This window comes from Strix uralensis, chromosome 19 (assembly GCF_047716275.1).
Source record: "Strix uralensis isolate ZFMK-TIS-50842 chromosome 19, bStrUra1, whole genome shotgun sequence".
Taxonomy (NCBI): Eukaryota; Metazoa; Chordata; class Aves; order Strigiformes; family Strigidae; genus Strix; species Strix uralensis.
In genome coordinates this window covers 13,251,396-13,268,535 of record NC_133990.1, presented here as the reverse complement: position 1 = coordinate 13,268,535, position 17,140 = coordinate 13,251,396, and the positions used below count along the sequence as shown (strand labels likewise).

The window sequence follows — 17,140 nt, the reverse complement described above, 5'->3', positions numbered from 1 at the left end:
CTCTCCATAGCCACAGAGGGTTCCAACAAACTAGACTCAGACTGTATAACTTAAAAGTTTGCAGACTCACAAAGCTCTGACCTAGATACTCAGTCTGCTCAAGCATTGTAGCCTTGATGACCCTTCCACTACTAACAGATCACTGATGTCATTCTGTTTTCTGTTTTTATCAATTACTAGATTTTATTTAGGGAGTGTTGATGTTGTTTAATTGTGTAGCAAAGAGAATTAAATTTTGGTCCTCAAATCAAGAGGGCAGATATTTAACACACACTAACATGTAAGTAAAACGTGGCTGAGAGCAGTAACCTTGAAATATGCAGACACGATGCTAGTAAACTCTGTTTTCCTAATAACTGTTCTAAACAATTAGTAGACTGTAGCTAGTATGACATACATCTCTACCATTTTCAGGGAGAATGTTTCTAAAAGCTGTTATTCAGACCGAAGCATTGTGTCCTCAGTAGTGCAGTACCAGTTACTGCATTAAGTAAGCATACTAGTAACTGCTGATAACACAAAATATTCACTGGCAGTCTCCTCTCATTTCCTCAAGGATGCTTTCCCACTAGGTTGTTGTCAGCAAAGAGCTCTGTACACCTGGGCTGTGACCCCTGTAGTTATGCATCTTTGTAAAACACAAATTTTTGAGATCAATAACCCATGTTTTTACCACCCTAGCACCAGTGTAGTTATTTTCCAAATGCTCTAAAAACTGCAGTAGAAGATATCTGTTGTTAGGTTATACATTTTTTTAAAATCTGCTTTTCATAATCCACCTCCAGTAGTAATTTACTTTTCAATCCTCCATGTTCTCCTGCAAATATGGAAAACAACTAGAATATCAGTTTATGGTGTTTGAATATGAATCCTCTGAGCAACATCAAATACTGTTTTAGGACATGCTGGCATCCCTGTGTCTCCTAGGTTACTCCCTATGTTTTTTTGTAACATCACATATGTAACTTTTCTTACTCTAGGAACATTTGATTATAGAATTGTTCTAATCAACCCCTTTCATTGATCTCCTCTTCCAGATAACATTAACATAGTTCAAGGATGTTCATTCCACCTTTTGGTTAATTTTGGAGAACAAATTAGAGCCTTATGAAAAACCTTGGCTTTTTTTGCTTTTTTTTCTCCCAACTTTTTTCCCTGTAGTGCCTACTGTTTGCCAAGGCTTTTGTTTGCAGATGCCTTTGGATGTCTGCCAGAATAGGCGCAACATACTGAGATACATAGTGAAACCTCAATTGGGAGAATATCTGGATTTTTTTTGTGTGTTAATTTGTGTTACAAGATCCCCAGTTCTGACAGACTGCTTATAAATATTGTATATTTTCAGCCAGCACTTCCTGAGATGTATACATAGGAAATGTTTAATTGCCCATAAAATGTAAGTAATAGGAGCTAGCAGATCTGTAATTGAACTTGCCCCATCCTGCACTCTACATACTGCTGATTTTTTTTTTTTTTTGCCTCCCACATATTCACTCAATGAACAAGTTGCATAGCTGAGAGCTAGTCACAGTTCAGATTGGAATGGAATTCATAAATGTACTACTCCACAGAAATCTTTAATAAAAGGCAAAACAATGTAAGATCTGAAGAGAAGCCCGTGCAGTCTGGGCATATTGCAGCACCAGCATGTTACATGGGAGTATTTCATTATGTTAATGGCAAAACAGTTTGACCAGAAGCCTTCCATGGCACCAGAACTTTATTCTGGCAAAACTCTCTCATTCGTTTTTTCAACAAGGATTGATTCTAGATGTGCTTAGTGAATGCTAGATAGCCTGTGACCAGAAGAAGATTGAACAAGGACTTGTTGGGTGATATCCACGGAATCACGAATACATTTGCTGCAGTCTCAAAGGAGCTGGCTTCTCATTTCAATTTTGTTGCACTACAGCTGGCCTTCTAAATCATCTCTTTTCTTAGTCATCAGCCCCTCCCTTAGAAGAACTCTCCGAATTTTATCAAGTCCAAACTTGGACCGACAGCACTGTGAACACTGAGGCATCATAATGTCCTTATTGTATAATCTGTATGTACAGCACATTAAGTAGTCATAGTCTTTACAAAGCCACTTTGCCATCGGGTATTAGTGATGCATCATATAAGGAACTGGCACTTCAGTTTCACTGGCAGTTAATGCAAGAAAAGACTTGATGACTAATAGTAAAGATGCTGAACTAGTACCCTTCATAGTTAGTTAGACAGCTACTCTATCTGCCTATCTGAAAAGCTGTTTTGAAAGAACAACTGTGAAATGCTAAAGAAATTTGAAATATTTTTTCCACTGAAATTATGTTGCCTAGTATTATGAATTCTAGCCTTGATAAGCCAACTAAATTAAGCAATCCACAGAAAAATTATTTCCATGTAAAATACAGAAATATTGTCTTTAATAGAAAAACATCTGTGCATTCTTAATTTTCTTGCATTACTATCTAAAGACTGATTTGGGTTTAGTATAAAGGAATTTCCACAGCAGCTCATAATCCATCTTAATTTCATTAATAGGAAATTATGCTCAAATTCATTTCTCACTGAAAATTTCAAAAAGCCCTCACACATCAAAGCATTGTTGTCTGTTTGGTTAGCACCTGCAGCTAGTGAAGTGTCCTTGGATTTTTTATATGGGGGGTAGACTAATCTATGATGACAAATATCTAGTTGCTCTCAAGATCTTAGTGAACTGAATTTATAACAAGACATTCAGGACATTTGTACTTGTATGCGTACTGAGCATGAAAACTATTGTATCTAGTTATTCCAGAGTACTTACACTAATTTATTTATACCTTCATTATAGTATTCAACTGTTAGATAGAATCTCTAAATACCTCTAGAATCATAAAAACCTGTCTTATGTTCTGTGTACATTTACTCTTTTTCTTGAAGTAATCTGAAAAAAATAAAAAAGCTGACACCAAACAAGATGTACTGAATATGTCAGCTGATGAAGCAAGACGTATTTTTTATGTCAAACATATTTTTCTTTTGTTGCAGTGTTCATTTTTGCCTAAATTCTCCATTCATATAGAGACAAAATACGAGGACAACAAAGGAAGCAATGACAGTGTAAGTATGATGGCTTTTGCAAGATTTGATTTAACCCTTTTAGTTAATCATGGTCTGTATCTAGGGGTTGTAGGTCTTTCATTCGGGGAAGAAGTCCTAATCAGGCTTGTATCTTTGCACCTATGCGGGTTTATTAGCAGCTTTTCAGCTTGCAGAGTGGTTACCTCTAAAGCACCATGAGATGAAAGACCCCTCTGATGTACACAACTTCCCTTCTTCACCTCACAGTCTACTTGTTACTTCTCTAAACACAACATAATTTACATATGTGAATTTAGTCCTGGTGAACATTTATGGAGAGTACAGAAAAGATTAGTCTTTTTTTTGGTGTAATTGTATTCCACTTTATCTGTTTCACATTATTCTCTCTGAGTAAAGGGGGTTGAATCAAAGGAGCTGTTAGGAAGAGCAAACAGGAAACTAAACAATGGTCAGACATGAGAGATCTCAGTAAACAACTTCAAGAGAACAATGGCTGGGCTACTGAGGTGATGCTTTTGGCAATCACTTACTAAAAGTTAAAAAGTTCTCAGAATTAGAGCTTAGAGATGAGAAGTAAAATTAACTGTGCAAAATCCTCTCTAGAGGAAGGGTGGGAGTGAGTTGCCGGCAGCTGCTGATGGGGAGATGCTCAGGAATAGAAGGCAGGAGGTCAGTCAGACCTTGTAGCCCTGACAGGAGCAAAGCAGAGTCATACAACTTGCAAGAAAAGAATAGTGTTTGGTAAAGCCAGGCATGTAAAGATTCAACCCTTGGATTGACACACAAATACGTTTCTATATGTTTCATTTTGGTGTGCTTTAAACAGTCTTTTTTTGCAGACTTATGGGAAGAAGTTTCTTGTAGGCATGAAATACAGGTTAAAATGTCTGGAAAATTGATCTGTAATACAAAGACCTATGAGGCAGTGCTTAAACTAATTATTGAGGAAGAAGAAGGCAGTAAAGCAGATTTTAAAGGATCTGAAACACAGAGCCTTTCAGTTTCCAGGGGTGTCCCTCTAGCAGGCTTGTTAAGGTTAAAGTGTTCTGTTCTCCAGATGGGAGGCATTTCCCTAACCACCTTGGGCCTGTGTGTTAATAAGGCTGACAGCTGTTGCACTGCTTATGGCAGAATAATTACATGCAAAAGAACAAGGTATAATTTTGAATAATGCTTTTGGCATACAGACACTTTCCCAATGGGAACATGACACAGATCATGTATTAGCCACCAGATACCAACAACTTTCAGTCACTCCTAGTCTAAGCCAGATCAGTGAGAGAGGAGAAAAAAAAGAAGTGTATTACATTATCAACTATATGAGCATTATGTAAGTTATGCACTTTTTAATGTTCACTTCTGCTTTTTGGCAGTACTTTAATTCAGAGCAAGCCCACACCTTTGGTTTTGGGAGGGTGCACACTAGTTTTCTGGTACTTTATAATGTCAGCAGTGAGAAGACACGTTCTGTACTGATGCCTAACAGAGGAAAAAATGAAGCTGTTTAATCAGTGAATTCTCAATTATTTTTTCTCTCTGTGTCAGCTTTGTGGCTAAAATACTATGAATCAAGCCCTGAATAGTAGTACCCAGCCAGTGAATTTAAGATGAAAGTAACACAGAGGTAGCATACTCAGATTATGTAAACCAAAAAATCTCTACTCTGCTTGCATCCATCTCTTCAAATGTAATTTTTACCAGTGCCAGTGGGATAATATGATATTGCCTTTATATTGCAGTACCCGAGTCACAGACTAGGCAAGTATTTACCAAGATTAACAGATTTAATTGACCCTTACTTGAACTGAGGGGGAGAAAGAGAACCTGAATTAGAGGGCTGCACTCCAGCCCTAATTTCCATGATTTTTGTAATTCTGAGAGCTATGCTATTCACTAGTGTGAACACAATAAACCAAGGGAAGATCTACATTTTTTGCCGTTGATCCAGTGACACAGATGTGGCTGGTACAGCACTGAAATGCTGGAAGGTTAGTAAATACAGAGACATGATTGAGCCTGTGGAGAGACTTCTGTTAAACCAAACACCTTGGAACTAGGACCAAGAGTTGATCCTATTTCTATTACTCAATGGGTAGGCTTAAACCTCACTTAGGAAAATGTGACGTGTATTTCTACTTCATATCAGAAAAGTTTAGATTCAATTTCCCTATGTTTGCCTGTTCAGAAAACAACAGGAAGCATAGCATCCATTTTTATAGATTTCTATGGATACACTATATTTTTCTTTATTGCAACTATCAACCTTGGCTGATGAACAAATAATTAATCCAAAAATACTTCTGTAAATTTTGGAGTTGTAATGCAAAATATACTGAATGAATATTAATATTACAGTACTGAGGGCAGTAATGCATGTCTGACTTTAACTGAACTATTTCTAGATATATTTTTTGAGATCATACAAGTTTTTTGAAATCTTTGAATCTGATCTATTCTTCATTTCCATGCTGACTAATAAAGTAGATATTGATTGTGAAAAGCAATAATTAGATATGAGGATACTAAAGCTAATTCCATTGATTAGTGGAAGAAAGCAATATAAACGCTCTCAGGTTCCTGTTGTCATTTAGCAGGCTAGTATGTTATTAGAATTATTTTATTTAACATGTTGCATTGTCTGGTAAATTTCTACCTAATTACTGCAATGTATTTTGATGCAAAAGTCGTCCTGATTTTTCTTCCCAGTTGTCACAATAGAAGAAACTAGTCAAAGATAATGATATCTGCTTTGGAACTTGATTTTTCTATGTCTTAGACTTTATCATCATTTTAACCTATTTTAAATGTGCTTAAAGCACTATTGTTCTGATCTATTAAAGTTTGCACTTGATTTGCACAAATACAAAAATTGCCAGAAAGAACAATGGACAGTAAATGGACCGTTTATTTAGATAAAGCATTGTGTAGATGGTAGTAGTGCAGCACCATAAATCCATCCAGTTGTGATTTCTAGTGCTACAGCGCAGCTGATTTTGCTGTACTGCATCTAGATGTTCGCATGGCAACATGTTGGGTGAACATGTTTGTACATCAAATATTGTCACTGCTATGCTGAAGCTTTATAGCTTCATTAACAGTGTTAGAAGCTAGACCAATGAGTCAGGCCATTCAGCATTTCCTCTTATGGGTCTTTGAAAAAGTAAACTTAGTTTAAAGAGAAATTTTATTTTTATTTTACTTTTAAATGACAAAATGGAATTTCTAAAAATTAGAATGTTTTGTAAAATGTAAATGACACCGTAGGTGGTATCTGTAGAGTACGTGAAAATATTGCTTCCCTTTTGCATCTTTAGCTGCTTACGTAAGTCAAGGTTGCAGTGGGAGCTGCTGGGAAGAGGGAGGTGCAGGTGCCTACGAGAGACAGCTTCAGTGAACACAGACAAGCTATAAAAGGGCATATTAATCACTCAGTGCACACTTTTTTTCCCATGAGAAAAATTAGCAATTAGGTACTTTGAATATAGATACACAAAGTCTATATTCTGAATATTAAAACCATAACTTAAATAGGAGAATTCTTAAGGTTATCTAATTAATGAAATGGTCAGAAATCACAGGCAGGAGTGGTATAAGTTACTGCTTGTTTGTGAATAAATGCTTAGTCTGTGGTTTTCATGAGCAGACTTTGTTAACCTCTTTTTTTTTATTTGGGCAGATATTTTCTTTTAGTAGTCTATTGATTGTTCAGTATTTATGCCACATAAGGCTAATTTTATTCTAAATAGTGTATTGCTCTCAGTTGTCTCCCATCTTAGGCTTTCTGCTGGATACAAAGGATCCACCACATGGCTCTAGTAGATGCTGTAATCAATGCACAATGCTCTCACGCACTGCAGCTCCCTGTCTGTTCTTGCATGCCACAGTCTAGACCTGGTGAAAATTTCTAAAAAGCAGTCTGCAGCTGAAGGTAGAGGAAAGGTAAAGGGAAGGCAGCCACTGTTCAAGCAAATCACTGAATCACAGAGACATTTCAATTTTCCTGTTTGTTGCAGAAGGATCATTATGTTTGACTGCTTTTTGTTGTTTTGGTTTTTAGTCACAGAATTAATTTCTGATGATATTTGGGCAGTGAATTTTTGCCATCTGATAGCATCTGGGGAAAATAAAAAAGTACAGCTTGTAAAAATAATCCAATATTTGTCAATAGTGGAAATTCACTGTATGTAAAATTTACAGTGCCTTGCTCTTTGTAGCATAACATTTTGCTCTGGAAGACTCAATGGCTGGATCCTGATTATTACAGAATAGCATGCAAGATCTTAAAATAGCATAATCTTTCTTTTTGTTAAAGGGCCATGATATTTATTAGCAAAAATAACATTGTTCTTAAGGCATGGGGTAAAGATTTCGAGGCAGAGTTATATTTCAAGATAACAAATTATGGGTATCATTGGGCAAGTTTTTGCAAATGCGTGTCTCAGTAATGCTGATAAAGGCATCAGAGCTACAATACTAATACTTTGTCAATCAAGAGAAAAATATATTATCAACATGTTTCTGTTTCTTGTCATTCAAAGATAATATAGTGTTGAAAATGTATGTCTCAGAATGACCATTTGCCAGATGAAAACAAGAGGTAGTTCTGTATTCCATATAGTTATAAATTAACACCAGTATCATTTGACACATTAATAGCTTGAGCATGCTAAAACCAGCCAGCTAAAAGCAGATATTATTTGATATGCAACCTAAGTAAATTGCAGTGCCATCATTTATAGTTAGAAAATCCTTTCCTGACAGTGAGTTCCATTTCTGCAGCCCTGCAAGTGACCAAGTATACAGTATTGGATCTTTCATCATGCTTCATCCTTAGTGTGTATTTCTGAAGTGTTGGTTGGGAAACATTTGACTAAAGTAAAATAAAAATGTAAAAATGTATGGCCAGCTAAGAAGAAAAACAGTTTCTAGTTTTGCTGGGTTTAGGGTGTTTTTTTCCCCTATTTTTGTCTCCTGTCTTAGTAACATGGAACTAGGTTGTAACAAACTTCAGTATGGCACATGTAAATTAAATGTAAATTCACTATTTAAGGAAACTGCCATGAAACACTGATTTCAGCTGAAATGGATTCAGCTGTGCCCTGGCTTAGCCTCACCGCACTACAGGATATCATTCTGTAAATTGTCGAAAGATTTGCTAGGCATCACTGCAAAATATGTCAAAATCAAAGCTAGGGACACTTTTAGGGATGATTTTATTTGCACCTGGACTTTTTCTGTATGATAGTCTTGAGTATCTGTTTGTCTCCTGTATAATTTGTAATGAAAAATCTTGATTTTGTGAAGCTTCCCCCTCTAATAAGTCTCAAAACATACAGGCAAACAAGTGGAGAGGTTAGCCTAAAATTCCTTCTGTGTGAAGAGCTCTCTTTTTGTTAACATAACTACAAATACTATGTCCGAAGCCCATATGGCTATATAAGATAAGGCCCATACTGACAGAGGGTGTGAACAAGTCGTATGGTTGTGCCTCTACTTCTTGATTTTTCTAAATGAACTACTGAAGTTAATTAGTAAATCTAGCATTTGAAATAGATGTGACTTTAAAAAAAACTAATCTCAGTAAATATTATTGATAGTGTATGATGGTCTTGGAAGCATAGCTACTTTTGACATAATTACATAAAAATACATTTTTATGTTCAGAAAGTACAAATGTAAATGAGGTATTTTCTAAGAGACGGAATAATAGAGGAGTCGTGACATGGAGATAAAAAGGAGCAGGGAGTAAGGCTGCTGATAAATATGTAACTGCCTCTTCCACTCCGCAGCAGACAGTGATATTCCCATGCTGTTCAGCGAGCCAAATTTACCACTCTCAGGGAGAGATTCAGTCTTTTTCCATAGAAGAATTGCTTCCAATTATGTGAGTCCACATAAATAGTTTTAGCCAGTGAACAGGTTTGAAATTGGTCAATTCCTGTAATCTTTGCCCAAGTAAATCTCAAAAGCAAGTTAATGGTCTTTGGGGGTAACTGAGGTTGGAACGTGACTTACTGAAAAGTTATACACTGAATAAAACTCCATAGATCAAGTTCTGAGTGGGTGTTCTTTTATTTTAGACCAAATTTTCCTTCAGAAAAATGAGAGTCAAAGTGGACCAGATGACACAACCTACTAAAGGATGCTGTAATAATAAATTGGAGACAAGCCAGTAGTTCTGACGATGGCAATCTAAAGAGATTAGAATTCCAAGGTGGAGACTAGGTTTTGTGCCAGATTTCACCTTTTTAATAGGGAAGGAAAAAAAAAAAAAAAAAGGATTATTCTTGCAGTCCTTACTGCAATTATACCTCTAACTTTCACATACTATGAAATCTAGATTTAAACCATCCTACAAATGATGGATACATATGTATTCTACTCACAGAAAGTGCTCGTCATCATACAGATTGTTCAATACCTGCAAGTTGCATATCTAGACTATATTTCAGGAATGGGAGAAAATACAGAGAAAACCCAAAAGCTTCAGTGAAATACCAATATTTGAATTAAAAATGAAGCATATATACTGCATATGTGCATTTAAGCTTGGGGGCTCTTCTAGCTGCCTACTGTATTTTTTCTATTTTCTTGAAGCTCGATGGCAATGAATCAATATAATAGAGAGGCAGAGATAAATTTAATTTAATTTCAAATTCTAATGTTTAAAGATATTTTTGTCATGCCATTCATGTCATAGCCTGCCTATTCTACTAAGACGTCATCTTATGATGTCCAGCTAACGCAAGTCAAGATTTAAGTTTGTTGGGATGACTGTTGGCTTTGTTGGCAGGGCAGGAAAAATGCAGAGGCAGAGAGGGAAGAACAATGCTCTCAGGCATAGATATTAACTCCAAGAAGGATTTAACAGAAGAGGAAATTTGATTTGTAGTAGAAATTTTTATCTCAATAAATTACATTTATGTGTTGTACATTGGACAATGTGATCAGTTTGGCTTAAGTTTGTAGATGGGCACAGGTGTCTAATTACTTAGCACATGGGATAATAATCATGCTTGCTACCGTATTACCTGCCTGTAATTAATTTAGGAGTGCTCAGCTTTTTTGGAAAAAAAATCTTTTAGCTCTTATCTGTTTCATTTCTCTGCCTTAGCTGCATTTCTCAGCAATGGCTGACTATCTGGATCTAAAATAACAAGAAAAACATAGAAATCTTCTCTCACCCGAAGCCTCACAAGGGACAGAAAAAATAGCTTCCAGAAAAAAGCACACCCACTTTTAACTTGTTTGTTTATAGTATTTAATTTTCTATATAGGTTGCCTTATCACTTTCATCTCTAGCAACTTGTCTTTATTTCTAAGTTGACCTGTTATTTAACTGTTTCTATAGGAAATTTAATGTCCTGTATGTGTTAGTGTTTCAAGTGCAAATTAGCTGCCTTATTAGAGCCTTCTGACCACAAACTCCTTGTATCTAGGCTGGTAAAAAAAAAAAACTTTTGTTGTGAAGACAGAAACCAACAACCTTCCAGCTGGTAATCCCATGAATACCTTCTTTGCTTTCAATGACAGAATAAAAACATCACAAGACAGAATCATATATTATGAAACAAAGCCAAGCCAAACAAGCACAGATTTGTCCCTCTGAGTCCTAGTAGTGTAGATGAGTGAGGAGTTTGCCAGTGTGAATGTAATCAATGGATTCAGCAGAGTCTGGCTTTATACTATTTATATCCAAACCAGGTTAGCTGTGGTGATTGGCCATAGAAGTTAAATCTTGGATTAGCTACATCTGAATGAGGTTGAAGCCAGCAACTTAGTCTGAAGACAGAAGAAAAAGAAATAAAATGGGAAACGGGCTTGTAGGAAAAAAGGTATTAATTTTGTTGTTAACTTACCATGGTCTCATAGCCTGACTTTCTGCTTTGGCTACAAGGAAGAGAGAAGTCAGTAGCAAAGTATGTGCTAAGACATGTCATTGTAGGTCATGAGGAAAACAAAGGAAAGAAATTTAAATACACCAGCACTTACATTTCTGCAGTATCCTGTATGATCTTTTTTTCCTGAGGTATTAGAATCATCTGACGAGTTTTTTTGAAAATTTTCCCCAAAAGAAACTATCAACCATTGTAAACATGACCCAATTAAAACCTTTCTTCTACTTTTTTGTCATTCTGTGGATGAATTAGTCTAAATAACAATGAGTTTTCATTCCTCTTAGAAAGTGAAAGCATATAAATGTTTGTCTGTTGTAAAAAAGCTGTCACACCCCCCCGCCAAAAAAAAAAAAACCAAAACCCACCGCAAAAAGGACATTTTAGCCTGAATGTTACTCTTTGCTTTCCATTTCATTGTGTATTTCAATCTCAATTAATTACTTGGCTTCCAAATGTAAAGCCTGTCCAGTTCTTTCCAATATAATATCTAATATTCTGCCTTTCTACATCATCTTCTTAAGGATACAGATTGTTCTCACCATTCATTTTCTGCACATTTGCAAATACAGTTGCACAGATTGGGAGCCGTATGCTTCTTTTCGTGGCCTTTAATCTCTTCCTTTTAAAACTTTTAAATTTCTCTAGTCTCTTTGATCACAAATGCAATAAACCCATCCTCCCTACAGGTTTTAAGACAATCCCAGATTATGTGGCTAGGAGAGGCAATAAGAGAATGAGAGCTAAGAAAGAAATCAGTCTTGTTCTCTAATGACTTCTTATTTTCTACTGCTGATAGAATGAGAAGATTAAATCTCTATCTGGAAATCTTGTGAGGACAATCTAAGAAGGGGAGAAGCATAAATGATTAGACAACAACTTCTGCCAGCAAAGGGAAACAAGAATGTCATTCAGCAAACTTTTGGAATGGAGGAAATGGTCAGAGATAGCCTAAGCAGCAAATAAGGTGCAGTTGAAATGGTTGAAAAATTCCTCCCAGTTTTGACAGATTGGCAAAGGCATCTGTCATCCCCACTTCTGTCAAAGCATTTTAAAGAGAGAAAAAAGAATTTAAAACTATGTTACTTAGAGGTGCAATATGTGGATCAAGCCTGTGACAGAGCAGGGCAGATTTCTTCAGATAAGATATTGGGTAATAGTCCCAATTTAGGTCCTTGCAAATGTGCAGAGATATGCATGTGCTTAAATTTATTAGGCTTGTACTTAAACCTTATACTGATTCAGAGCCTCAGCTGACCTGGTAATGTCCATTTAAGAGAAACGTTCATTATTTTATTTAAAGCTCAGAGATTATGGTGAAATGCATCTTGTTCCAGAAATAGTTCAACTGATTTCATCAAGGCACTGCCCTGTATATCTGAATTTATTTAGGAAAAAAGTAAGCGAGGAAGCTTACAAAAAGCAACCTATGTTATAGCTATAACAGTTATTTTTTTTAAAATGTACACCAATTCTAAGAAAGAGCACTACAGGGGAAGGACTGCTCAGCTCAAATTTGTTCAAATAATCAACATAAATTTTTGCAAAGCAAGGATTGGACAAGGAAAATAAGTGCACAAAATAAAAACAGACTGGCATTTCCCTTTGTTCTGTTCTTCTGCAGTTTCAGACATGTTGACATATTACATCCAGTTCCATAAGTATTCAGTGTTGCCTGTGTTATTCCAGTACTGTTAACTACCAAGACAAATTAAAACTGTAGAGTCAAACTTCAGCTTTTCATTTATTTGAATTATGATTTCCTGAGCAATATTCTTCTTACCAGCTGGTGTACTTGTTCATTGTAGTCCATTGCTCACTTTGAATGCTTTAAATGGGCAGCTGCATTTCTTTCAGAAATAATAAAGTAGCATTCTTGTTACTGAATAGTTGCTGGTGTTTTGTATTTTTAACTGTTCCTCTAGGATTAAATGAAATTAAATTAACGGAGCATTCACTACATTTATTTAAAAAAAAAGAAAACAAAAATATTTATGCTTCCTGGAAATCTTAGCTATAGAACATTGTGCCACAAAGGAAAAAACACATCGTTAGTTTGTTACTGATCTTCACAGTGTATGCACAACTTCCCCAAATTTTATGGCAATAATTCATGACAGCCTCTTAACAGGTCACTATTTCCAAGTCCCAGAATCATGAGTAGAAATTTATTGTAGACATAGCATAAGTCACGTGCATGTGGGTCACTAAGATGCCTAAATAATTAAATTATGGACACAGGCACAGAAGTATACTATGCTGCAGATGCAAATGACCTGCATTTTCAAAATATACCCATCATTTGCTTTGCATAGAACAAGAAACTTGGTGTTCAAAACCGGGTCTGAAAGGATTAAAATGAAACTAAGCTCCATGTGTGCACAAATGCATAGTGGAAGTTTCCAGATTCCACTGAGGGCAGCTCAACCAAAATTTTGATTCTCAGTATAACAGCAAGTTAGCCTGACTAGTTCACACAAGACACCTGCATTTCATTATTGTCCCTAGAGTTGTCCCTAGGAACAGCCAGAGCCCAGAAAGCCAGGTTGTTCACACTGTGATGGAATCTAGTTCACAGATTAGAGAACACAGTAAAACTAATCTTAGTTGCTGACTTTACTGTTTGTGACCGGTCTCCATTCCAGAAAGTGCAAGGAAGGACAGTGGTGAAAGCAGTAAGTGCTGAACACAATTCTATTTATTTTTATATTTAACAGTCCACTGTCTCTTGGTCTGACATAGTGGATTGTTCCCAAAAAAATCTGCGGCATAATTCATTCAAGCTGTTGTTAATCTTGCTTAGGAACACCTTGCTTATGTATGGTCTTGAGAACACCCATTTTCTTCCCTTTGATGTCTGCAGTAGGCTAGAGAATGTGACTGTGTCCCTGCAAAAACTTCAGTATCTTGCATCAGAAGCTGTTCAGGCACAAGCTTAAAACACACTGTGTTGCACAAGTCATTGAAATTGCTTGTAACCGTTGTTCCAGGTGGATTTTGTAACAGTGTTGTTGTGTTACAGTGTTGAATTTCTTTAACTCTTGCAGATTTTTGACAAAGAAGCTAAAGATCTGGAGCGAGAAGTCTGCTTTATTGATATTGCCAGCGATGAAATCCCTGAGCGCTATTACAAAGAATCAGAGGTAAGAGAGAACTTGACTGTGAAATGGTGAAGAAGGGAAGTAGGAGGCTGTAGGAAAGCCTTGATAGGGATCAAAACAATTTATTTTTTTTTGTATGAAATCTTGCTGATCAGTAGTATTTAAAATGCTTTCGATTAGAGGGGAAGCAGATAGCAACCTCACTATCTAGATTGCCTGACGCTTTGTTTTACAGATTCCTCAAACCTTTTGAGATGCTTTCGTACCCTCATCAGAACATATCCTGTAACAGACCTTGGATATTTAGCTGAATTCATTCAAAGTAGAAAATTACTTTTCTCTGAATCATGAAGCTCCGTTAAGTGTTTGCAGGTCTGAGCAGTTTTAAACATTACTGTTGTCGTTATTTGCATCCTGCCCCGACTAGTAAGTCACGCGAAGTGCCCAGGCAGAGGTCAGATATGCTGCAGTGACAATAGGGTTGATGCACAGTTGCTCAGGGGCGACTGTGACACAAGACCAAGAGGGACTGAAGAACACTGCATACTGCAGTAAATCTGCCAGAAAGCATCAATGGCAGCAGACACATTCACTCCCTTAAAATTCCCTTGAAAATTTCTCCCATGTATATTTGATAGTGCACATCTCTGAAGAGCATGTTTCTTTTAGGTCAATGCAATTCACTATTTTGAAATCAGCAACCACCATGCAAATGAAGATGAGGTCTCAGTGTTTTAACCTCAGACTTGAAAAATGATGGTTCACAACAAGTAGCTAGAGAGGAATGATCAGATCTCTGCTTGCATTTAATTTTGGAGATATGATTTACCTCTGGAGCCAAGTATATATTCATAGCTGGCAATGAGTATGGCAGCTGTTTGACTATACAAAACGAGACTACATAATCATTTTTAGGATAGAAAATGAAGACTTGCCGATGAATATATTTCTATACCATAGGAGACATGATTTTCAGGCTAAAAAAGTCAGGTACTTGTTATCTTCCATTTATAGATCCTATTTCAAATTTTATGTACGGGTCATAAAACAAAATTGGGTCTACAGCAGAATGAAAAGTGATTTTATTAGTTTCCTTAGATAATGAAACCCATCTGTTTAGTACCAAAAATGATATAACACCTCATGAAACAGCGTATTGGTGCCATCATCTTAATCTGAACTCCACGGTCTTCTGGTTCCATTTAGGAATGCCTGCTGCTATTGAACAGGTCAGTATTTGACTGTGTTTTAAATAAATCATGTAAGAATTTTCATCACAGTGTGTGCACTTCCAGAAATTGTAAACATGAAGGTAACATCGAGCTTTTCAGCTTTCTTTCCCATTTTTAATAGTCAACTATTAAGCATAATTTCCATATGATTAATCTTATGATATAGAAAACCAACCTCATGTTAAGTGAGAAGAAAATTTGAGTCTTTGTTTTATTTCAAAGATGAATATCTAGCAACCTGATTCCACGCAAAATGGAATTTTTGTATGGGTTTAAACAACAAAAATAGCCCAGCATCTATTGTTTTTTCTATACTGATGGATGATTTGTATATTGGCTATCAAATACTGTTTCCGAATTCATACAAAATAGTAAGAACACCGTAGCATTTAATTGTGCACATACTGTAATTGATATTGAATTAATACTAGTTTAATTCAGTATCTTCCAAAGTTTACAAACTATGGGTTTTTTATGCTACCATATGATGAACTTGAAGCCAAACTTCCATTTCTGATGAGGTCTCTCACGTAATTTAGGGACTATAACAAGATTTTTAATGTTTGTAAATGTAATTTCCGTCTCTTTTCAATCAGAACACCATAAAAAAGTAACTCTATGTAAATGAGAAACGGCCCATGTTTTCCAAATAACAGTTTCAGAGATAACTAAAAACCATTTACTGTAAGCTTTTGAAAGGTATTTTAGTTTCACCAATAACAATTTGGCTGCTTTTAGATCATTTAATCTGAATTGATACTATGTTTAAAGATTAAAAGTGAAGTACAATCCTCAGGATTTGAGAATTAGTGTTCTGACTCCCATTCAGAAAGACCAGTGAGAATGATTTTAACTTCAGGCATGTTAGTAATCTCTTCATTTCAATGTATCTTTCACATGCTTAAAATTAAGCAAGTTCTATATCAGGGTCAGCATACTTAGCAGCTTCTAGAAATGAGCTTTAAATTTCTTTTATATCCTAATGAAAGCGTATCCCTCTTCAATTAAAAATATACTTCAGTTTTCAACAGCAAATTTCATTATTTAGTTGTATTACTGTATATTAGAGAGGTAGCTTAAATAATTTAAACCTTTCACACACTACTTCAGCTGTTTGCTCTTTGTTAGTGCTTATGAGCCTGCTTGTAGATGGGTGATTTCTGATACCGTAGAAGGGTTTGGGTTGGAAGGGACCTTAAAGATCACCTAGTCCCAACCTCCTGCCCCGGGCGGGGACACCTTCCACTAGCCCAAGTTGCCCAAAGGCCCGTCCGACCTGGCCTTGAACCCTGCCAGGGAGGGGGCAGCCACAGCTTCTCTGGGCAGCCTGTGCCAGGGCCTCCCCACCCTCACAGGGAAAAATTTCTTCCTTAGATCTGATCTAAATCTCCCCTCTTTCAATTTAAAACCGTTACCCCTTGTCCTATCCCTACCCCCCTGATCAAGAGTCCCTCCCCACCTCTCCTGTAGCCCCTTTAAGCCCTGGGACATCGCCCTAAGGTCTCCCTGGTGCCTTCTCTTCTCCAGCTGAACCCCTCAACTCTCTCAGCCTGTCCTCACAGGGGAGGGGCTCCAGCCCCCTGATCAACTTTGTGGCCTCTGGATCCGCTCCAACAGGTTCACGTCTGTCTTACACTGGGGGCCCCAGAGCTGGACATAGCACTGCAGGGGGGTCTCACGAGAGTGGAGTAGAGGGGGTGAATCCCCTCCCTCGACCTGCTGGCCACACTTCTCTTGATGCAGCCCAGCACACAGTTGGCTTTCTGGGCTGCGAGCGCACATTGCTGGCTCACAGTCAGTTTTCCATCTACTACTACCCCCAGGTCCTTCTCCGCAGGGCTGC

The 17,140-nt window shown here is 36.9% G+C and overlaps 1 protein-coding gene across 1 annotated transcript in view; it reads left to right on the top strand.

The window, feature by feature from the left end:
- Nucleotides 1–17,140, top strand: part of PITPNC1 (phosphatidylinositol transfer protein cytoplasmic 1) — an 84,831-nt gene that overhangs the window by 52,164 nt on the left and 15,527 nt on the right. The window contains exons 5-6 of the mRNA XM_074888830.1: nt 3,016–3,087; nt 14,012–14,107. Of these exons, the coding sequence (XP_074744931.1) occupies nt 3,016–3,087; nt 14,012–14,107 (168 nt within the window). The remainder of the gene's footprint in view (nt 1–3,015; nt 3,088–14,011; nt 14,108–17,140) is intronic.